The sequence below is a fragment of the Acanthaster planci genome, linkage group LG06, assembly GCF_054643075.1.
Source record: "Acanthaster planci isolate LZ-2023a linkage group LG06, COTS_SCS, whole genome shotgun sequence".
In the NCBI taxonomy this organism is placed as follows: domain Eukaryota; kingdom Metazoa; phylum Echinodermata; class Asteroidea; order Valvatida; family Acanthasteridae; genus Acanthaster; species Acanthaster planci.
In genome coordinates this window covers 3,993,431-4,011,671 of record NC_141782.1, presented here as the reverse complement: position 1 = coordinate 4,011,671, position 18,241 = coordinate 3,993,431, and the positions used below count along the sequence as shown (strand labels likewise).

The window sequence follows — 18,241 nt, the reverse complement described above, 5'->3', positions numbered from 1 at the left end:
GGCATAAAGCCCTTCCCCCTCGCTGTCCCACCAAGTGCTGTAAGCAGTTTAACACTGAAGCTTTTGAGAGCACTTTATACTCTAGTCTTGGCCCAAGACGTCAGTGATCGATGGTTGTTTTATTTCTGTTGAAAAGCACCCTCGCACATAGTTTTTACTTACTCTCACTATGCGAGCTGGCATACAGTCTAATTATGAGTCGTTGGGGGCGCACTATGCACGGTGCCTGCTATCAAGCACTAACGTCTTGAAACCAAGACTGTTTATACTCATGCGTCAGCAGTAGCCCTTGACCTGAGTATTCTAGTGAGCATAGCAAGCACGCAGTGCTTACAGCATCTACATGTCAGTTTTGCCATGTTTTTTTTTTTTGTTGCACGAGCATCACGGACTTGTATAAAAAACCTGGATTTGCAACGCTTTTGTATGAAAAAGAAGCCAACGAGCGGCCATTTTACTGAGCCGAATACAAATGCATGGGTTGGCTTACTTGTATTGACGTCAGGAAGAACAAAGGCAGGCATTGCCAGGAAAGCTTTGTATTCGGCTCGGTAAAATGGCCGCGAATGGATTCAACGACTCTATAAGCTGATGAAGGGCATTGCGAGTCCAGATTTTATTATACACAGCTGTAACTAGCATAGAATTTATCTTGAAAGCATTAGTCCATTTCCATAAAAGTAAATTCTAAAACAAAGTTGGAAATCCATCATCTGTTGACTTCTTTTGTCTCTGACTAAAAGAGGTATTTATGAATGGGAATAAATATGTGCTTGGTTGGCCTCAAACTAATTTAAGACCGGCTCGGGACATATTTATTGCCTAATTTAAATATATTCGTAGTTCAGACATGCGGGGTACTTTTGGAAGTAAGAAAGATTTTGACAATAGACCTGTACTGATGCCACACTTTATTCACACCCACCCCCACCCCTTGGCTCTATGAATGCAAACTAACAAACTTGGACATCATCATTACATGGGCCTATTGCTTACTTGAATGAAACCTGAATGTTAATATTTGCCTAGAGAAATGTCATGGGGACAAGGTTGAAAGTTTGATACTTGCCCACTCACACTTGCCCAAAGTTTTGGGGACAAATATTTGTCATTCGGATTTTGTTGGGACTAAAAACCTGGTGGGGAAAGAGACATGTCCCCGCAACTCAGTCCTAATTTGCCTGACAAAGTTGTCCCCTTTAATGTTGTGAAGGCCTACCATGCTGACTGAAAATGTATCAAAAAAGCTAAAATTTGGTGTATTGTAAGAAGTTTGTTCAAAAGTTTACTTTTCCTGAAGATATTTTGGCATATATTCTCCAATCAATTGCGATATTGAAGACTGAACAAATAAAAAATGATGTGCTTGTGCAAATTCCTTTTCCACCAAAAAAAAAAGGGTCCATTTTGTCTTACCACCAAGTACAAAAACAGAAGCCTTTTCCTAAATCTTGCAAGTAATACTGGCAATAAATGTAAGCATAAGGTCAAGTGTTGCATTTTGTTGCCTGTGAACGACATGTACATGCGTTAATCTTTGTCCGGAATATCAACGTTCCTTCCTCTTACTGCAGACCAGCAGGTGTATCACAACTGTCTTGACTCTTCCCACATGAAAGCTAAATTTGGATAAAAAATCTCTTCCATCATCCTCAAATTTTACTTCATTGTAGTGAAATTGTTCACTAATAGACTGGGGCCACTGGTTTTGTTTTCAATTTTCCATGCCACATGTAGTTGAGGCAGTGTTTTCACTTATTTACTGTACATCAGGAAGAGCTTTTTTCAAGTCCTTTTGTAAGGAAGTTACAAAAAAATTCAAGCTGAACATGATGAGGTAGGAATGAACCCCAAGTACTCGGGCTGTGTTGACTGGGATATACAATTTGAATGAGTGAGATGTCTTCAAATGTGATGATGGCCAAAGTTTTTCTTTTGCAACCCTTAGCCACGCCCCAGTTCAAGATCTATACATGTACTTCAGGGCAGATTCAATATGTTGACAATGCTGGAATACACAACTACCCTGAAACAGTAAACAACAGTACAGTCCATTTTGAATTAGCATTGTTTTAATTCAAACCTACCATTTAATATTCACATTACATAAAAACTGACAAATTTCACCCCAAACAATTATGAACAAATAAAAGAGACACCACAACCTTATTCAATTACCACTTAGAGGGATACCCTTTTGGCTCACTGTCATGTTTCTTCATGCAGGAGATTACTGACTCCAGCATAACCAAGACAGGTTTTTTACCACCTTTTATCCATCTGGGTGACACATGGTACGTGTATGAGCCCACTTAAAAGCATGCATATAGTACAGAGTATGCACTACACATGAATAATTTCATGGACATGTATCAGTACTTTTGCATGGGTACCAGGCACGAAGTACCAGTGATATTTAATTGTCCTTTCAACCTCATTCCTTGTTACTAGGGAGGCTGCAGTTGAGTACAGAGAGCAGACAGCTCTCATCACTCAATGAGAACAAGCATGAGGCAAACATCCATCCATCCATACATCCATCACCCCAGGGAAAGTGTATCGCATATTGCAACCCCATTTTACCCTTTAATTTTGACACGATAAAATACCAGGTGGTGAACTGTTGAAAAATGAACTTCACCAATACTGGCTGTCAATACTATTTGGCTTTCGTTAAAGCTCCAAATCAAGCTTAGAGAAGAATCAGAAGTGATAGATAATGATTAATAATGGCTACACACATGAATTATTAATACTCAACAATTTAAATTTGGCTCTGGCTTTTCTACTTGTAAAAATTACCAAAGAAAAATCCAAGAAGCGGCATATATGCATACACTTTTCCAAATTACAGTAAGGCAGGATTTTGAAAAAAAGCATCCTTACATTACATAACATTAAATAAGTTATTCTGTTCAAATAGTTCAACCTGCCTGGCTGTGCCAATACAAAATGTACACAGTGCTTCAACTGTATGTACAATGCATATGCATACAACGCAGTCATGATCAGTAACCAACTTCACATAATTTTATACACTGCATGCAGGCTGTGTGCATTTGGGACATTTTTGAAAGGGAACTACACAAAATGACAATCACAATGCTTGACCGTTTAAGGAGCTGGTGAAAAGACAGTCACGTGGCTACCACATCCCCCAGTACTAATTTTCCTGGACTTAAAACATAAGAACACACTAGGAAGTCCTCGCTTTTCATGAAGTGATGCATGTGGCATTCCTACAATGAGCAGGATGGTGAGCTTCTACATCTGCATTGTTTTTTCCATTCAAATTGCTCAAGTTACTCCACACAGCGTGAAAGCCTGGCTTTCTTTATGGACCTACTAAAGACGGCAGATTCAGAAGCCACAGCTTGGAAACCAGTTTTACAACATGCTCAGTTTAACATATGAGGTTTGTCGCTTGCTCAGATGTCCAAACCCTCTCTGTTCAGTAGCTCTGGGAAGAGTAGGCAAAATGGTACGAATGCACCTTACAAGGTGCTTCACAGAGGTATTTTGTGACAGTAAACATTCATTGTGTGCAAGTGCATGCGGCAGGAAAAGTCAATTGTGCACAAAGGTGCAGGTCTACGGCACAAGAAGCAAGAATATCCCAAGCAGGAAAGAACTCTGTGCAGTGAGAGTTGAAATCGGTGTACATGTATCTTGAAAAGTTGAATGCCTGTGGGTAGTCTATTTTGGGTAACATCATTGTTTACTTAAAATCATCATTTAGTATTATTTTCTCAGGGAGGAAGGGACTGCTACTTTAGTTGGCATGACAATGGTAAGACTGGTGACTGGTGGCCAACTTACATGGACTAGGGGTCCCACTGAGGCCTTCTTGTCAGCCTGCATATACTCTGTGCATAAAGGAAATCCTGCTATGTGATCATTTAAAAAAAATTCTACAGGATGACAGGGTCTTTTTTAAATAATGAGTGAAGAGAATGTGCTTTACCTTTTCAAGTTCAAAATTCTTTTGTCTTTGCACTTGATGAACATTGGAGTAATTTACGGTGACTATAGGTTCCACCCACAATAGAGGAGCCTGCTTTATAGCTTACTGATGACTAGAATTGACAAGTGCTCTCACATTTCTAGTGAGTCTGTTTACAACTGGGAATCAATATGTGCAAAGAAAGGCTAGCCTAGCCAAACAGTTCACATTGTAGATGCTAAAAACATGAATTTCTGATCAAGATTGTTCACTCTTCTAATTTCCGTAAGTTCAACACATTTCAACTTGGGCAAAGTTGCCGCCAGTGTTTCTGTATCAGATGACTTTACATTCAGACTGTGCATGGAGAGGTCATGAATCACCATGAAGCATGAACTGGCTGGTTCCTAGTGCCTGTTACATGCCAGACTATGGGTGGAGTGGCTGGAAATGAGTCTAAAGTGGAATCACTGACCTCGACGGTTCGTGTATTCAATTAAAGACTTAAAGAATGAGCCAGGTTTTTGTATTTCAAAGTCATAATTGTGAACCTAGCCCTTTTTCTGTTCATAGTTAAACAAATGCTGGAAAATCTGCCCTACAGAGAGATTACTTGAGTCTTCTCACAACTGTTTCCAGTCCTCAAAGGGCTAACATGCTGCGGCCATGTTGAAGGTACTCGACCGCTACACGTGTGCATGGTTGACATCATTTGTAAACTCTCTATTAAGCACAGATTGACAACACTCCCCCAAGCCCTTTATTTAACCGCTTACCAATAATCACACATCTATTACATTTTTTGAAGGTTTGATCGTCTAGGTTAACAGACATCCCTTTTGAGTCTTTCTGTCTCATGTTATTGATGGGCACACTGTACTGATGGACCGCCTCCTCCAGCTTCATCATCGTCGTCATCTTCATGGTATGCCTCGCCTCGGTGGTTATGTGAGTTAGTATGGTGGGAGTCATACTCCACCAAGTCTACCTCCTCGGCTTCCTCGCCAGGTGGGTCCTGTTTCGGTCTGCGCGGCAGAAGCTTCTCCAATTTCTGTCAGAAATCAAGGCGGCATTTGTAACATGTGATATAACAGGCTCAACGCTGCCCACCAAGAATGATGAATGCTGATGAATATTTATGAAGCACATCAGCAAGCATCCAGCAACACTAGAACTTTCTATGTCATCGTTACCCTTAACCGTGGACCCGTAACACCTGACACCAGCTGCTCAGGTTGATGCTGCCACACTGGCAAAAACATCTCAAATGATACTGAAACCACCTTGGAGTGAAGATGGTCATTCAAACGGAGAGCAGCTGAACAGGGTAACACTCCGACAGCTGGCAGTGATCAGGCTGAGACTAGTTCACGTCTGATCATGTTGGGTGCTTTATCCATTTAACTCTTGTGTATAATATGAGATTCCTCACAATGGCAATAATACCAAACAGGGACAGTGTGCTTGTTGACCAGAGTTGACTAGAGGACTTGGAAATGTTATTATCATCCAGTTGTATTTTACGGTGACCCATCACGGGAGAACTTCATCACAGTCAAATGGAAAACTAAAGATTGCATGCCTTTGGTTCAAATCTTCCGATGCATGAACAAGCCACTAATAAGTAGATGGGCAGGGTGCACCATACTAACCTTTAGTTGGTCAGGGGTAGCAAAGTTGTTATCAGGGAAGACAACGCTGAATTTCATGATCAGGTTTCCCTTGGTGAATGGATTCCTGTGGTGTGGCATTCCCTCATTCTCCACCACACGCTTACACCCTAAGGGGAAGGCCCAGCAAACATCACATCACATCCTTTCCTCTGTTACTCAAGTTAATGGGCATGTGTATGGCTGGTGAGGGGACCGAGTTTAGCTCGACCCCTTGCCTCCCCCAAAGAAATTGTTTTCAGCTGACACTTTCAGCAGAAAAAAATGCTGTTGTGAGCACAAGTACACTGTACAGTGCATATTTCACGCACACCCTAAGCTTTTTACCTGAATCTTTTCTCTGGCTGAAGCCTTCTGCCACCAGTGGCTGGCTTAAGTAATGGACTGATCCACCGAGTCTGGCCACATGGTGTACTAACCTATCACACTTGTGATTTAAATCCGATTTGGGTGCAAGACCGTCTGAAGTGTACACACGTGGCCCGTGAAACTAGGACGTGCAGTATAGCATTGGAGTTGGGAGCATGTTAAATACCCATTTGCACAATATGCAGTGCTTAACCACTTCGCGCCGGGGAGCCCAGTTTCGGGTTGATTTTCTTTACACACAATACCGAGCTGCCCGAAATTGGACAAAAGAGCTGGGCCTTGTGACCGTACTCGGAACAAAAGACCAAGCTGCTGGGAATTTCCAACATTTTGTCAGTTGTCAATTGTGGAGGAAATCCGTCATTGTTTTAAAAGATTATACCACTGTTTGTGGCATTCAGCGCGAGCGGATTACCACCGGGGACAAAAGCGCTCCAGTGATGAGCGATACAATACCGCTGCATGCTAATCTGGCACCTATTGAAAAGACGTCAGCAGCGCACTGCGCCAGTTTCAGGAACAAAAGAAAATTACATAACACTGCACAATCAAGGCTCTTTTTACAAGGCAGCACCCCTGGCTGAAATACTCGGGCGTCAACAGATGTTGTCTGTCAGATTCGAGTAGCCACCAAACAGTCATTCTTGTGGGTGTAAGTGTCCAGTAAATGAGGTTATGAATTTTTAAAGAATTTTGAAAACAGAAAAATATGAAAAATCACCTGGCCCAGCAGAATCAACAGGGATAAATGGGCCTGGCGCAAAGTGGTTAATGATCGGTCCGCAGGTTTTTACCAACACTGTCTGAAGCAACCTCATGGTAAATGGGTTGGGATGGGAGGCACAGTATAGCATAAGTACTACACAATAAATCTGTCTCCCTTGGCATTATGCCAGAAAAATTATCTGATCCTTCGCAATCCTAAAAAATACAGTAGGGAAATGGCACACTCTACAGACTTTCAAGAGGCATTGAACTGCACGAGATAAAAGTGGCTTTGCTCTTGACTACAGCAAAATCCTGATGAGCTGCGATGGAGCTTGAAGGGTTTTTCTTGGAAGAAAGTGCTCGCTTCATTTGGGATAGCTGTGAGAAGATCCTGTGTACATTTATTGTTACTGAATTAAATATCATTAAATGCCTTCTGAAACGGCCGCTTCCATGAGGAACAGCAGTTTGACAATGGTCCTACCTGGTTGAATGATGTTGCCCGGTGGGTTAGTAATGACCAGCTGACGACTATCTAGATGTTTCATGGTAATCTGGAAACCGCACAGTGCCTGGGTGATGGTTACATCTTGCTCTAAGTATAGATCATGGCCGATACGCTTGAAGGTGTCATGCTCCTTCTCCACCAGAACGATGATGACATCGCCCGACTCGATCCCCGGCTGCAAGGAAAGAAGGCAAGTCATCCAAGATGACGCACTGTTACAATCTTTGCACTGCAATAGTACAGTGAGGTATGCAATGGCCCAGCGTCCCTCCTTCATTCCTAGCAAGACAACCCCGCTCCATGACTAACCTGCTGATCACCTTCACCATGGAATGTGATCTTTTGGCCTTCCCTCATGCCTTTATCAATGTGCACCTCCAGAATCTTAGTCTCTTTACAGACTTTGGCTCCATTACACTTCTTGCACCGATCCCTTTCATTGATTCGTTCACCTGTACAAAAAATGAATACAATTCAAAAATCAAACTATCAGCACCACTAAGAGAGGGGGTTTCTAAAACAGCCATGTTCACAGTGCACTGAATGAGATATGAGTTGGTATCATGTATGCATGCAAGAAAAGGTAACACCTTCAAAGTGTTTGAAAAGGCACCAGTTTTGTGTGCGATGTGGAGTGCACTTTCCCTATGTGGCCCGAGCTGGACCAAGAGAGGGGCCAATTATCCTAGCATTGGAGGCTCCTTTGGTTGGAACTGCACTTCGCTGGGTTACAAATGACCATGAAATCCACGTGTTACAGTCGCAACAAAATGAGAGGGTGCTTTTACTCAGGGTGGATAGTCTGACTGGTCCAGACCTCAAGCGTGTGTACTTGCTGGTCCAGACCTCAAGCGTGTGTACTTGCTAATGGCAGTGCCCATTTGTATGCTTGTGTGGATCCTTAAATGAGTTGACCAACTTGAGATGCATAAAGACAAAGATGCCCTGCAGCATGTGTGTAGATGGACGTCATATGTAAAAGTCTGGACTCGCAATGCTCTTGAATCGACTGAAGCCACTGGCGGCCATCTTACTGTGCCAAATACAAAGGTGATTGTTGGCTCACATACCATTGTAACTATTACTGCCATGAATGATTTGTTTAACAACGATGAGCAATATGCCACTGTGCTCCTTTGTATTCAGCATGGTAGGATAGCCGCTGGTGGCTTCAATGACCTATGCATGGTGAATCTACTTTTGTGTAACTTAAGACTATGTACATGTATAATCCTTGTGCCACAAATACACTTACAATTAACCGCGACAAAAACTTGCTTAACTGCACAATGTTTCAATTAAACTTTCTGGATAAGGATGATCCCGACCAGAAAACGCACTTATCTTAACCGAAATCCCGCATCACCCATGCTCATATCAAAGATTCTCTTCCCTCATAGGAATATACACATTGGTCAGGACTGGCAAAATGTGTTCGTCTAAACTGGAGTCTCGTCCTATCTGAGCTTGTATTACCAAGAGTAGACTGCAACTGAATACTCAGTCAACAGACAGCAATACAGAGTTTATGCCTTACCTTCCCCTCGGCAATCAGGACAGGAGGACTGCATCTGCTGCACCATCCCTGGGCCAATCTGACGTATTGTGACCTTGATGCCCCGACCATGACAGGTATGGCATTGCTGCATGGCTCCTGGCTTACCACCAAGTCTGAAGAGGACAAATGATTACCATGGATCATATGCTTTCATGGGATAATGCAATAATGCTAAGATTCCAAAATATCTTTGCACCCTATGCACTGGTGAGGAAAGACATCGGTTTCAGTAGGTAGCATTTATGGACGTTTGCAAACACATCTATGTACATATACATGTACCTGAATACAGTGACGGATCAAGAATCTTTGTTTTGAGGTAAAACAATGCACATTATTCCAGCAATGCTTGAAATCACTTTATTCCACCATATAACACCACACTACCTCACTCTATCACAGTCATAAGGACAAGTATATGACACCATCTCATGATCATGTTAATGTCAAGGATCTCTACACACCACTGGAATCCAATGGTGGCAAGACTATGAAGGTGTATTTTGGTATATCCCAACTCGAGTGTAACGTTTAACTGTGTCAGCATGTAAAAGGCCATTTAGGCTTCCAGACACAGATGGATATAAATTCAATCAATGGCGCACCATGGTGGTCAGAGAGTTTCCATCAACTTCATGACTTACCCTTTACAGCCAGTACAGACGACATTCTTACTTAATTGCAACTTTGAGGTTTTCCCATTATACAGATCTTCAAGAGAAACCCTGTAGAATACAAACAAAATTTAAAAATTGGTCTTGGAAAAGATTCTCCTCTCGGGTTTGGAATTCTGCCATAATTGTAGGTAAAATGCTATTAGGTGGCAAAATGCTACATGATATAGGCCTGTGCCGGGTACCCGGGTACCCACCCGTCGATTTCGAAACCCGGTTCCATTTTTCCGGGCCGGGTACCCGTAAAAAAGTAAATAAATTAGGAACAAACATTCATGCATAAAATGTCTGTGAAATTTCTTACTGAAGGACAGACTTCATGAAAAACCACCGTGCCGATGAAAACCCGGTCCCGCGGTCATACATGAAACTTGAATTCGGAGATCGACAGCTAATTTTGTTACCCACTCCGCCCATTGTACCGCAAGTCGTTTTCCTAGTTCCGGAATTTCCTAGTTCACAAGAGCGAAAAAAACCACTAAAATTCACGGGCGATAGGTCACTCGCTACGTGTGATTTTAAATATTTCTTTAAATTGAATAGTCATATAAACCTTTGCATCTGATGTCTGCTTAATCAAAATGACTTTTTTAGAGTTTCCGTTTTTGTAATTTACCGAAAACTGCAAGCTTTTCCCCTACTCTCGGATCGCGCGGCGTTACCACGCAAAGTCGTTGCGAACTCAACTACACGGGCGCAGCAGAAATGTACGTGACGTAATGGGTTCGTCAACTGTGCGGCGCGGGGAGGGTAACGTTGATAGCTCACTGTACAGTTGAAAAGTCAGTCAAACCTTACGCAATTTCTACCTTTTTAATTTATTGGAATTCTTATTTTTCATCTAATTTTCTCAAAATTAAAAGATTCTCTATTAGAAAAGCAACTTTTTACAATGGTTTTGGCTGAAAATGGATTTTTCGTATGGCTACTTTTTATTGGTGAAGACGTTTTTGTCTCGATCCTAAACCGATCCAGAACTAGGAAAGGTGTCATCGTCACTTTCGTCGATCGATCCTGTGAGCCCAAATATAAAAGCTTAGATTTTGAAAAAAAAAATTGAAGTATATCCAAAACACAAAGTTGACTTCTGACCATATTTCAATCGAATTTGAGGATTTTTAGCTGCAGTCGTAGTGAATAATTTTCGCGATCCGGAACTCGGAAAATGACTGTACCAAACCTATATGAACAAGAGACCGAAGGAGTTTTGTCTTATGAGGGGGAAGCGCTGTTGATGTACACTTGCATGACTGTATTTGTAACTATCAAACCCTGTCGGCCTAAATGACTTTTGTGCGGAATAAGTAGTGCTTACTGTTTGAATTAAGAGTATTTTTGTCAAATAAAACAATATGAATGAAAATTTCTTTATGTCGGGATTGACGACGAAGCGAGAGCGGACTGTGTTATATTCCAGCGGTACTGGGACTCCACACGGCGTGCGGTAAGTAGTGATCACGCACAAATTGTGCGGTTGATCGGCCTCTTTTTATAATCAAAGCACTATATGTGCGCTACAAACCCAAAGAGTCAGAGAACCAGTTTAGTTAAGTTTTATACCAAGAAATATTCCGTTTCAAAATTATTTTTAAATTAAAGCAACTTGAATTTCCTCAGTGATTCAGCGGAACTGTGGATGAGGAATTGACCAAAAGAGCAGGAATGATGTTTTCTGTATGAACATGTACTAAAGCATTTCAAATCCAAGTATTTTTTCACTCGAAAAAAAGGAAATGTTGACATGTGCAAGTCATAATACAGTCGGCCAATCAAATGTCACTTGTCGAAGTACTTATACATTAAAATCTCGACAACTGAACCTCAGGGTAATGGAGTTATCCTGAAAAAATATTTATTAAACTAAACCACTTCATCGTGGTACGTACCGTCGTGTGGCAAAACTTTCGTATCGTTAGTCATTTAACAACGTGAAGTGCTGCTATTTTTTTCACTTGGGCTTCCCTATGTGTGGTCACATGACCTTTCTTTTTACGGTCACATGGCCGCTGTAGTGTCAGCGATTGGACTGCCTGAAGGGCACTACAATTGGGCCCGCATTGCAATCAGGTTAGTTTCAGCGTTTTGAAAGCCAGGATTACATAGTGGCAGCTACGTTGATTTATAATTATGCAACGTGTTGGTCCTTGTCAGAAAAGAAATGAACTTGGGATGACTCGTAACCCTATATAGACTTCCGATACTTTTAACGCCGTTTGAAACATTTTGGTGGCGTTTTTTTTTTAATTTTACTCTTCAAAATAAGTGGATGTAATGGTGTGGGCATTGTTCGAGTTACGGTGGTATTTTTACGGTGTCGTACATAGCACTGATCTGGTCCGCACGTGACACGACCAGCGCTCACCATTTGTGCACGCCACATGCGTTCCGCGTGTACGTGGTCAAGCAGCATCCGGGACGTTTCCTTTGAGCGTTTGCAGGTGCGCGTATCATGTAGGTGGTTTGCAGCTCTGTTCTCTTTTCTGACGTTCCCCATGAAGATTTGTTTTTCTGTTTCATACACCCACAAAAAATTTGCAAACTGAAGGTAACAATTCAATTTCGTTTGATAAAAAGGTAGGAGAGATTAACTCCGACGTTTAGAACAATGTTCTGCTTGCTTCCTATGTACCAAAAAGAACCGTGTTTCTGGTACATGATCCACCGGGTCGCGTGCAATGCCATTTGTTATTAGGCGATCTCTTTTCTGGGTACCCGGGTACCCGATGTTATTAAAAAACGGGTACCCGGTTCTAAAAATACCCGCAAATGCACACCCCTAACATGATATGAATGAGACAAGCCAGAACCGAGCAGTTCTCAGAGAGCGAAAGAGTGCATACTCTCCTGGAGAAGCATGGATGATTTCAAGTATAATCTAGCCATGAATGTATACATGACTGAGCATAAACAACACTAGGTCTAACCAACACCATTGACTCAATGCACACTTTTTTCAGCCTCAATGCTCCAAAATCCTCCCGAACCTCCTGGAAGATTTCGGAGATTGAAGGGTTGGGGTTAGAACACTATTGTGTTTTATCTCACATCATCTAAAGGGAACGCAATGTCCATGTTCATGCTATAAAGGTTCCCATACACACGTATGGTGTACACCTTCAAGTTTCCCTCAAAAGCTAGCAGGGAATTTTGGTAAAACTTGAGTTCCATTGCCACTGTGTAACTCCCTCAAAGTGTATCACTGTTTGTGCTTCCCACTGAACACCCTTACCCCAAAAAGAGAGTGGTATTTTTGCCAATCTCACAGCTGGGGGGCACTCGATTTTATTGAAACTTCAAGTTTAAGGCTACATATGTGCCAGAGCACTGCAGTGGAAAAGTATGTACTGTTGGCTGGCCCGTCTCCAAAAAATGCATGCTGCCCATGAACGGTGTGTTTGTTTTTTGCAAGATTGGTGTCAAAATGACAGCAAAGAGTTACTCTAAAAACTCCTAGAGGCTCAACTCTTGAAAACAAATGTACTACGCCGATATTGGAAAAAATGTCGAGGGGACAGATCCAACCCCCCCCAGCTCTTTTACGAATAAAAAATAAGAGACCTATATATGTGACCGGCTCCACAAAATGGGTATTATGGGAAATTTTTTCAAATGAGTGACATACACATTTGAATTGGTTACATTATAAGCTTTAATTTGGTGTAGGTTTGAACCGTGTGGCATTTTGAAATCTGGAGATATATTGATTTTCAATCATATCATACACATTAACAGAATTGCTTTCAAAAATAAAGCCCCTTAATTAAACACAGGAAGTGGAAAAAGAAATCAGCCACGAAGAAAGTCTCTTACAACCCATAGCAATAGTTAGGTTTCTGGTATGAATTGTGAAAGTACTGATATAATAGAAGCCAATAAACCAGGAAGTAAAAAATAACCCTGTCCGCATAAAAAAGCCCTTAGTGTGAAATAGCACAGTGTCCTTCAATACCCATTTTCACAGCGCGGGTCACATTATGTGAACATATCATCGCCCCAATATGTCACTACTCACCCCAGGCGGTGCACCGTGTCTTCTCCCTTCATCTTTCTGGGTCTCCTACCACCACCAAAGCCGCCCCCAAACATCCCACCCCCAAAGAAATGGGAAAAAATGTCGTCGAATCCTGCAAGGGGAATAAGCATGCAATGAAAATTAGACTTCTGGATTTATTTACTTCATAACAGCATACATACACTGCACATACTGATCAGTTAGAGAAAGTGGTTCTTACATGTGTAAGAACATGGCTAACACAAATTTCATGACCTTAAATTCACACATAGCAACTACAGCGGCAATTTGACTTCCTGCTTCTATCTTCCAACATTACGTACAGACTTCAAGAATCAAATTAGAGATTAATTTGGCTGAACAATATTCATCGGCTAAATTTAAATGTGAATGTTAAGTGTTTATTAGTTGGAGTGTTCATATTTCACCACTACTACGTTCAATTTTGACATGTTCCAAACAGTGTCTCATTCGAGTCCTTTACAAGTCCTTTCGCAATTCCAGTCATAAGTCCTTTCACAAGGCCAGTCACAAGTCCTTTCACAAGGCCAGTCATAAGTCCTTTCACAAGGCCAGTCATAAGTCCTTTCACAAGGCCATTCATAAGTCCTTTCGCAATTCCAGTCACCAGTCCTTTTGCAAGGCCAGTCACAAGTCCTTTCGCAGGGCCAGTCATAAGTCCTTTCGCAAGGCCAGTCATAAGTCCTTTCGCAAGGCCAGTCATAAGGCCTTTCACAAGGCCAGTCATAAGTCCTTTCACAAGGCCAGTCATAAGTCCTTTCACAAGGCCAGTCATAAGTAACAGGGTGAACAATGACCAAAGAATGCTTTTGTCACAACTCGTTTGAATGGCTTGTGAATTGGCTTAAGACTGAATGACTTGTGATGGACTTAGAGGGATTTGCAATAGACTTGAAAACAACACTGGTTTCAAATACTTGACATGGTATTGCAGGTCTATGCATTACACCCCACCATAACTTTCTTTCAGGGGTTTTGAGGGCAGATCAGTGAACTGGTTGAATGTTTCTTGGCATACATAACAAAATGACATTAATAAAACCTACAGTACACGTATGTAAGACTCCACACGAGACACAAAATGCTATGGCTACAGCTGAGTACATCTGACACAGATCTCTCCTGAGATTCATTTCATAGTTCCAATGCAGCAATTTGTGTACTAAGAGCAGCGATAGAGGCTGTTGTCCGGTCTTGACCTTCAATTAAACCTTCGATGGTATGATAAAAATCTGAAAATTTGGTTGAAAATTTTTGCTCCATTGCAAGGCAATCCGTTAGCATCATGGCACTTAACTAGGGAGGATTAATGGCAAAGTTCTACTGCGCCCTCTCGCGTCGATGTGTTTTTGTGTGACTACAAGACTCTGCAAATGATGAGTTGTGATAGGTTGAGTTGAGTCGCAGTGTGTGGTCGAGTCAAGGAATTAGCTCGAGTCACTTTGACTCCAAAATGCTTGAACAAATTTTTTGTGAGTGAAATCAGGGAATAGCCGGCATTCCATTAGAAATCCCTCCAACAAGGATGACACCATGAATTGAGAAATGCATTTTAATTCCAGTTTCGTGGCATGGCATTACATGCTACAAAACCACAAGGTGGGAGTCTGTGAAAGGTATGTTTATAGTACCACGGAAGAAGGACATTAGACAGCCATAGTACATGTACATGTATTTGCATGTAGGACACTGTTGTGACAGATCGTGAACATTCTAACCCAGCACCACAAGTCACTACAAAGATTTTTTCACAAAGAAGTTTGCTTTTGCTTTTTGGGACTGGAGTCTTCTGATATGGGACTCCAGTCAGGTCATTTGCTCACAGTGACTCGAGTCATTATTCGTAAGGACTCGAGTCGCCAAAAGTTGTGACTCAAGTTGCATTTGTGTCGAGTCACATGTATGTATTGCTCTAGTGTACATGGCAATGCTCTGTAATCAAGCCATCACAAATCAATTTCAAGTTATTCACACGTAATCACAAGTCACCATTCAAATGGATCAGACACCCCTTTGTCAGTGGTTATCCTTCAAAGTCTTCCATGTTTTGACCTGACCTGTGATGAACTCGCTGAAGGCTCAGATGCAGGCTTAGGTGTTAGTGCATTGTCTGCTTACCTCCACCTTCTCCACCACCTTCTTTCAAGCCGTCCATACCGTATCGGTCATACAGGTCCCGCTTGTCCGGGTTACTTAGCACCTCATGGGCAAAGCTTATCTCTTTAAACTGCAAAATAATGCCAATACAGCCACTGATGACTAAACTGCCGCCTGAAACAAAGCTGCCTAATCTTAAACATGGTCTTCATCAATCTTTCATAGGCACTTGCAGCCATGTGTCCACTGTACTCTTGGGAAGCCCCTTGTGTTGGTGAAAGCAAAGTACAAGTTACTGGATACTGTGACTGGCCCTTGGTGGCTTTACTAGGCAGCTAAAAGCGGTGTCTCCTCCATTTCTGTGGGCCTTGTGGTCATGTGCCCGGATTCATTAACAAGTACTGCACTCACGCTGTCACATGATCATAATAGAGGCATGCACCAAGATGAGACATACATGTACTGGAATGTATGCATGTATACATGTTCCTCTTTCAAAGAAATGCCCTCAATGCCCACTCTAAACTGAATTGATTGTCAGTAAATCGACAGGCTTAAAGCCTGTATTCATGTTTGGACAAATTCAACTTACTTTGATATTCAAGTACAGTATGGACATTCTGTTTATGTATGCCTGCTTTTGGCCAGACAACCCCAATAGGTGCATGCAGGAACTCAGTGTTCCCATCAATTGTCTTAATGCTATTGTCCTGATCACTGGGAAATCATCCTCACCTTTTCTCCTGCATTTGGATTCTTGTCTGGATGAAACTCCTTGGCTAATTTACGGTAGGCCTATTAGCGAGAAACAAGTTAACTCATATGTTAGAGAAACACTGATTACATGACAAACAGAATTAGTCTTGAGTTCATTTTTCAGGGAGTAGGGTTGATGACTTTGGAATAATGAAGCTTTCACAAAAGTCCACTTTTTCCAAATGATCATAATTAATTTTTGGAATGAATAAAGGATAAGAGTTTGCACAACTTAAATCATTCGGGTTGTGAAACTTAAGCAAACTCAATTTTATTCTTCCCTCAAAAAGTTTCATTTCAGACAGCTGTGTTCTTCAGTAGATCTCCTTTTGGAACATACTTGTATATCGCCTATTACGGCTAGTGGTCTTGAGCAACTCTAAACTGCTGCCAAAGTTTGGGAAGAGCCCATTGGTACATGTAGTATCTTATTGCCAAGTCCATTTATTACATATGTCTTGACATGGAAGAGCCGTCGAGACGATGAGAGGTCAAGCGATGTATTGTTCAACGATCTTATTTTAAAGCTGGCGACTGAGAGAGCAAGCCCGTTAGATTGAATGGATAAAGGCAAAAAGACTGGAAAATACTTGAATAACTTGAGTGAAATCATTCAATAAATGGTTTTTAGAAAACGGAAAGGTCAAGGATCATGTTCGTTTGCAAAAGAAATTGTGCCCACGATGATAGATGGGTGCGTCGAAAATGTTCAGTATGCCGACACGAAATTGCGCATACGGATGTGTGGCTAAGGATGGATCGGGAGTGAGAGTCCGTGCCACACTAGTGGGGCTAGTATCAGATAAGCTGTAATAATAAAGAATTAGATCTGTACAACATGTACAATGATTAACTCGAACAGCATTTCTAAAAACCTTTTTAACATTTTTTGGTTGTATCGTTTTTTGTAATGTTAGTCACAGAGGTCAACAAGCCACCTAAAGTTTCAAAACTGTATTGTGTATTCAGGTCCATGTATATCCCCCATGCCAAACATTGTTCAGCTGGCTGTCACTATTGAGACATCAGAGCTGGTTGGATATTCAAAATCAGTAAAAAAGCCTAACGTCAGTCACAGTGAAATTGCCTACCCCCAGAACCCCCACGGGAGTGGCGCGGACGTTGGACCCCACAATTCTGGGGGGTAGGAATTGCCCAGTTCCAAAAAAATTCAACTGCATTGTACTATAACTTAAGTTGTAGTCATGGTACTGGTGGATTTCTGGAACTCGTTCCAAAGCGTTAGGTGCGCAGATTTGGGAGGATCAAGGATACGTTAGGCCCACACAGTATGAAGGGCTTGAACTTGAAGCACGGAGGTTGGGGGGAACGTTGGGCCCAACATGCCTAACGTTATAAACCCACACATGTGGTGCTACGCCACAAGCATGACGGGCCGGCCAGGCAGACCCCACCACGAGCACAAAGCCAGTAGGGTTTTGCCATCTTCGTGACAGAAAATCTCGCATTATTTTTCCAGTAACTTTACCTAACAGAAACTTCGTATTCATACCTTTTTTATGTCAGTATCGGTCGCATTTTTAGACACTCCTAAAACTTCGTACAGCCTTGTATCATTCGATGATCCGCGACCTCGCATATTGAAATTGAACGCCATCTTGTCGGCAATGAAATCGCTGGAAAACTCGATGGAGACTCATGCGCCGGCGCGCGGATCATGTGCGTAAGTTCCTTTGGTGTGACGTCATAACTGTGGTTACATGACCCGTGTGGCTGGGCCATGGCCGTACCTTCGAGTGACGTAATTTTATGGAAATACATGAATTCGCGCGAAAGCACGTGGTGGGATTCCCCTACATGTTCCCAACTATTATGTGATAATCCTGCTCTCAGTATTACTTATTACAAAAGTTATGATGCAATATGGATGTGTGGGTGAAGATAATCCTTTTTGCGCCCACACT

The 18,241-nt window shown here is 41.9% G+C and overlaps 1 protein-coding gene across 1 annotated transcript; it reads right to left on the bottom strand.

Moving 5' to 3' along the window:
• Positions 1 to 2,054: 2,054 nt before the first annotated feature.
• On the bottom strand, positions 2,055 to 17,988 carry dnaja2 (DnaJ heat shock protein family (Hsp40) member A2). The gene is made up of 10 exons (XM_022247705.2): positions 17,830 to 17,988; positions 16,296 to 16,355; positions 15,582 to 15,690; positions 13,443 to 13,554; positions 9,401 to 9,481; positions 8,736 to 8,869; positions 7,508 to 7,650; positions 7,175 to 7,373; positions 5,596 to 5,723; positions 2,055 to 4,994 (listed from the first exon to the last, which is right to left on the bottom strand). Exons 1-10 carry the CDS (start codon positions 17,932 to 17,934, stop codon positions 4,803 to 4,805), a joined length of 1,263 nt encoding a protein of 420 aa, XP_022103397.1. The 5' UTR covers positions 17,935 to 17,988; the 3' UTR covers positions 2,055 to 4,802.
• Positions 17,989 to 18,241: the final 253 nt, after the last annotated feature.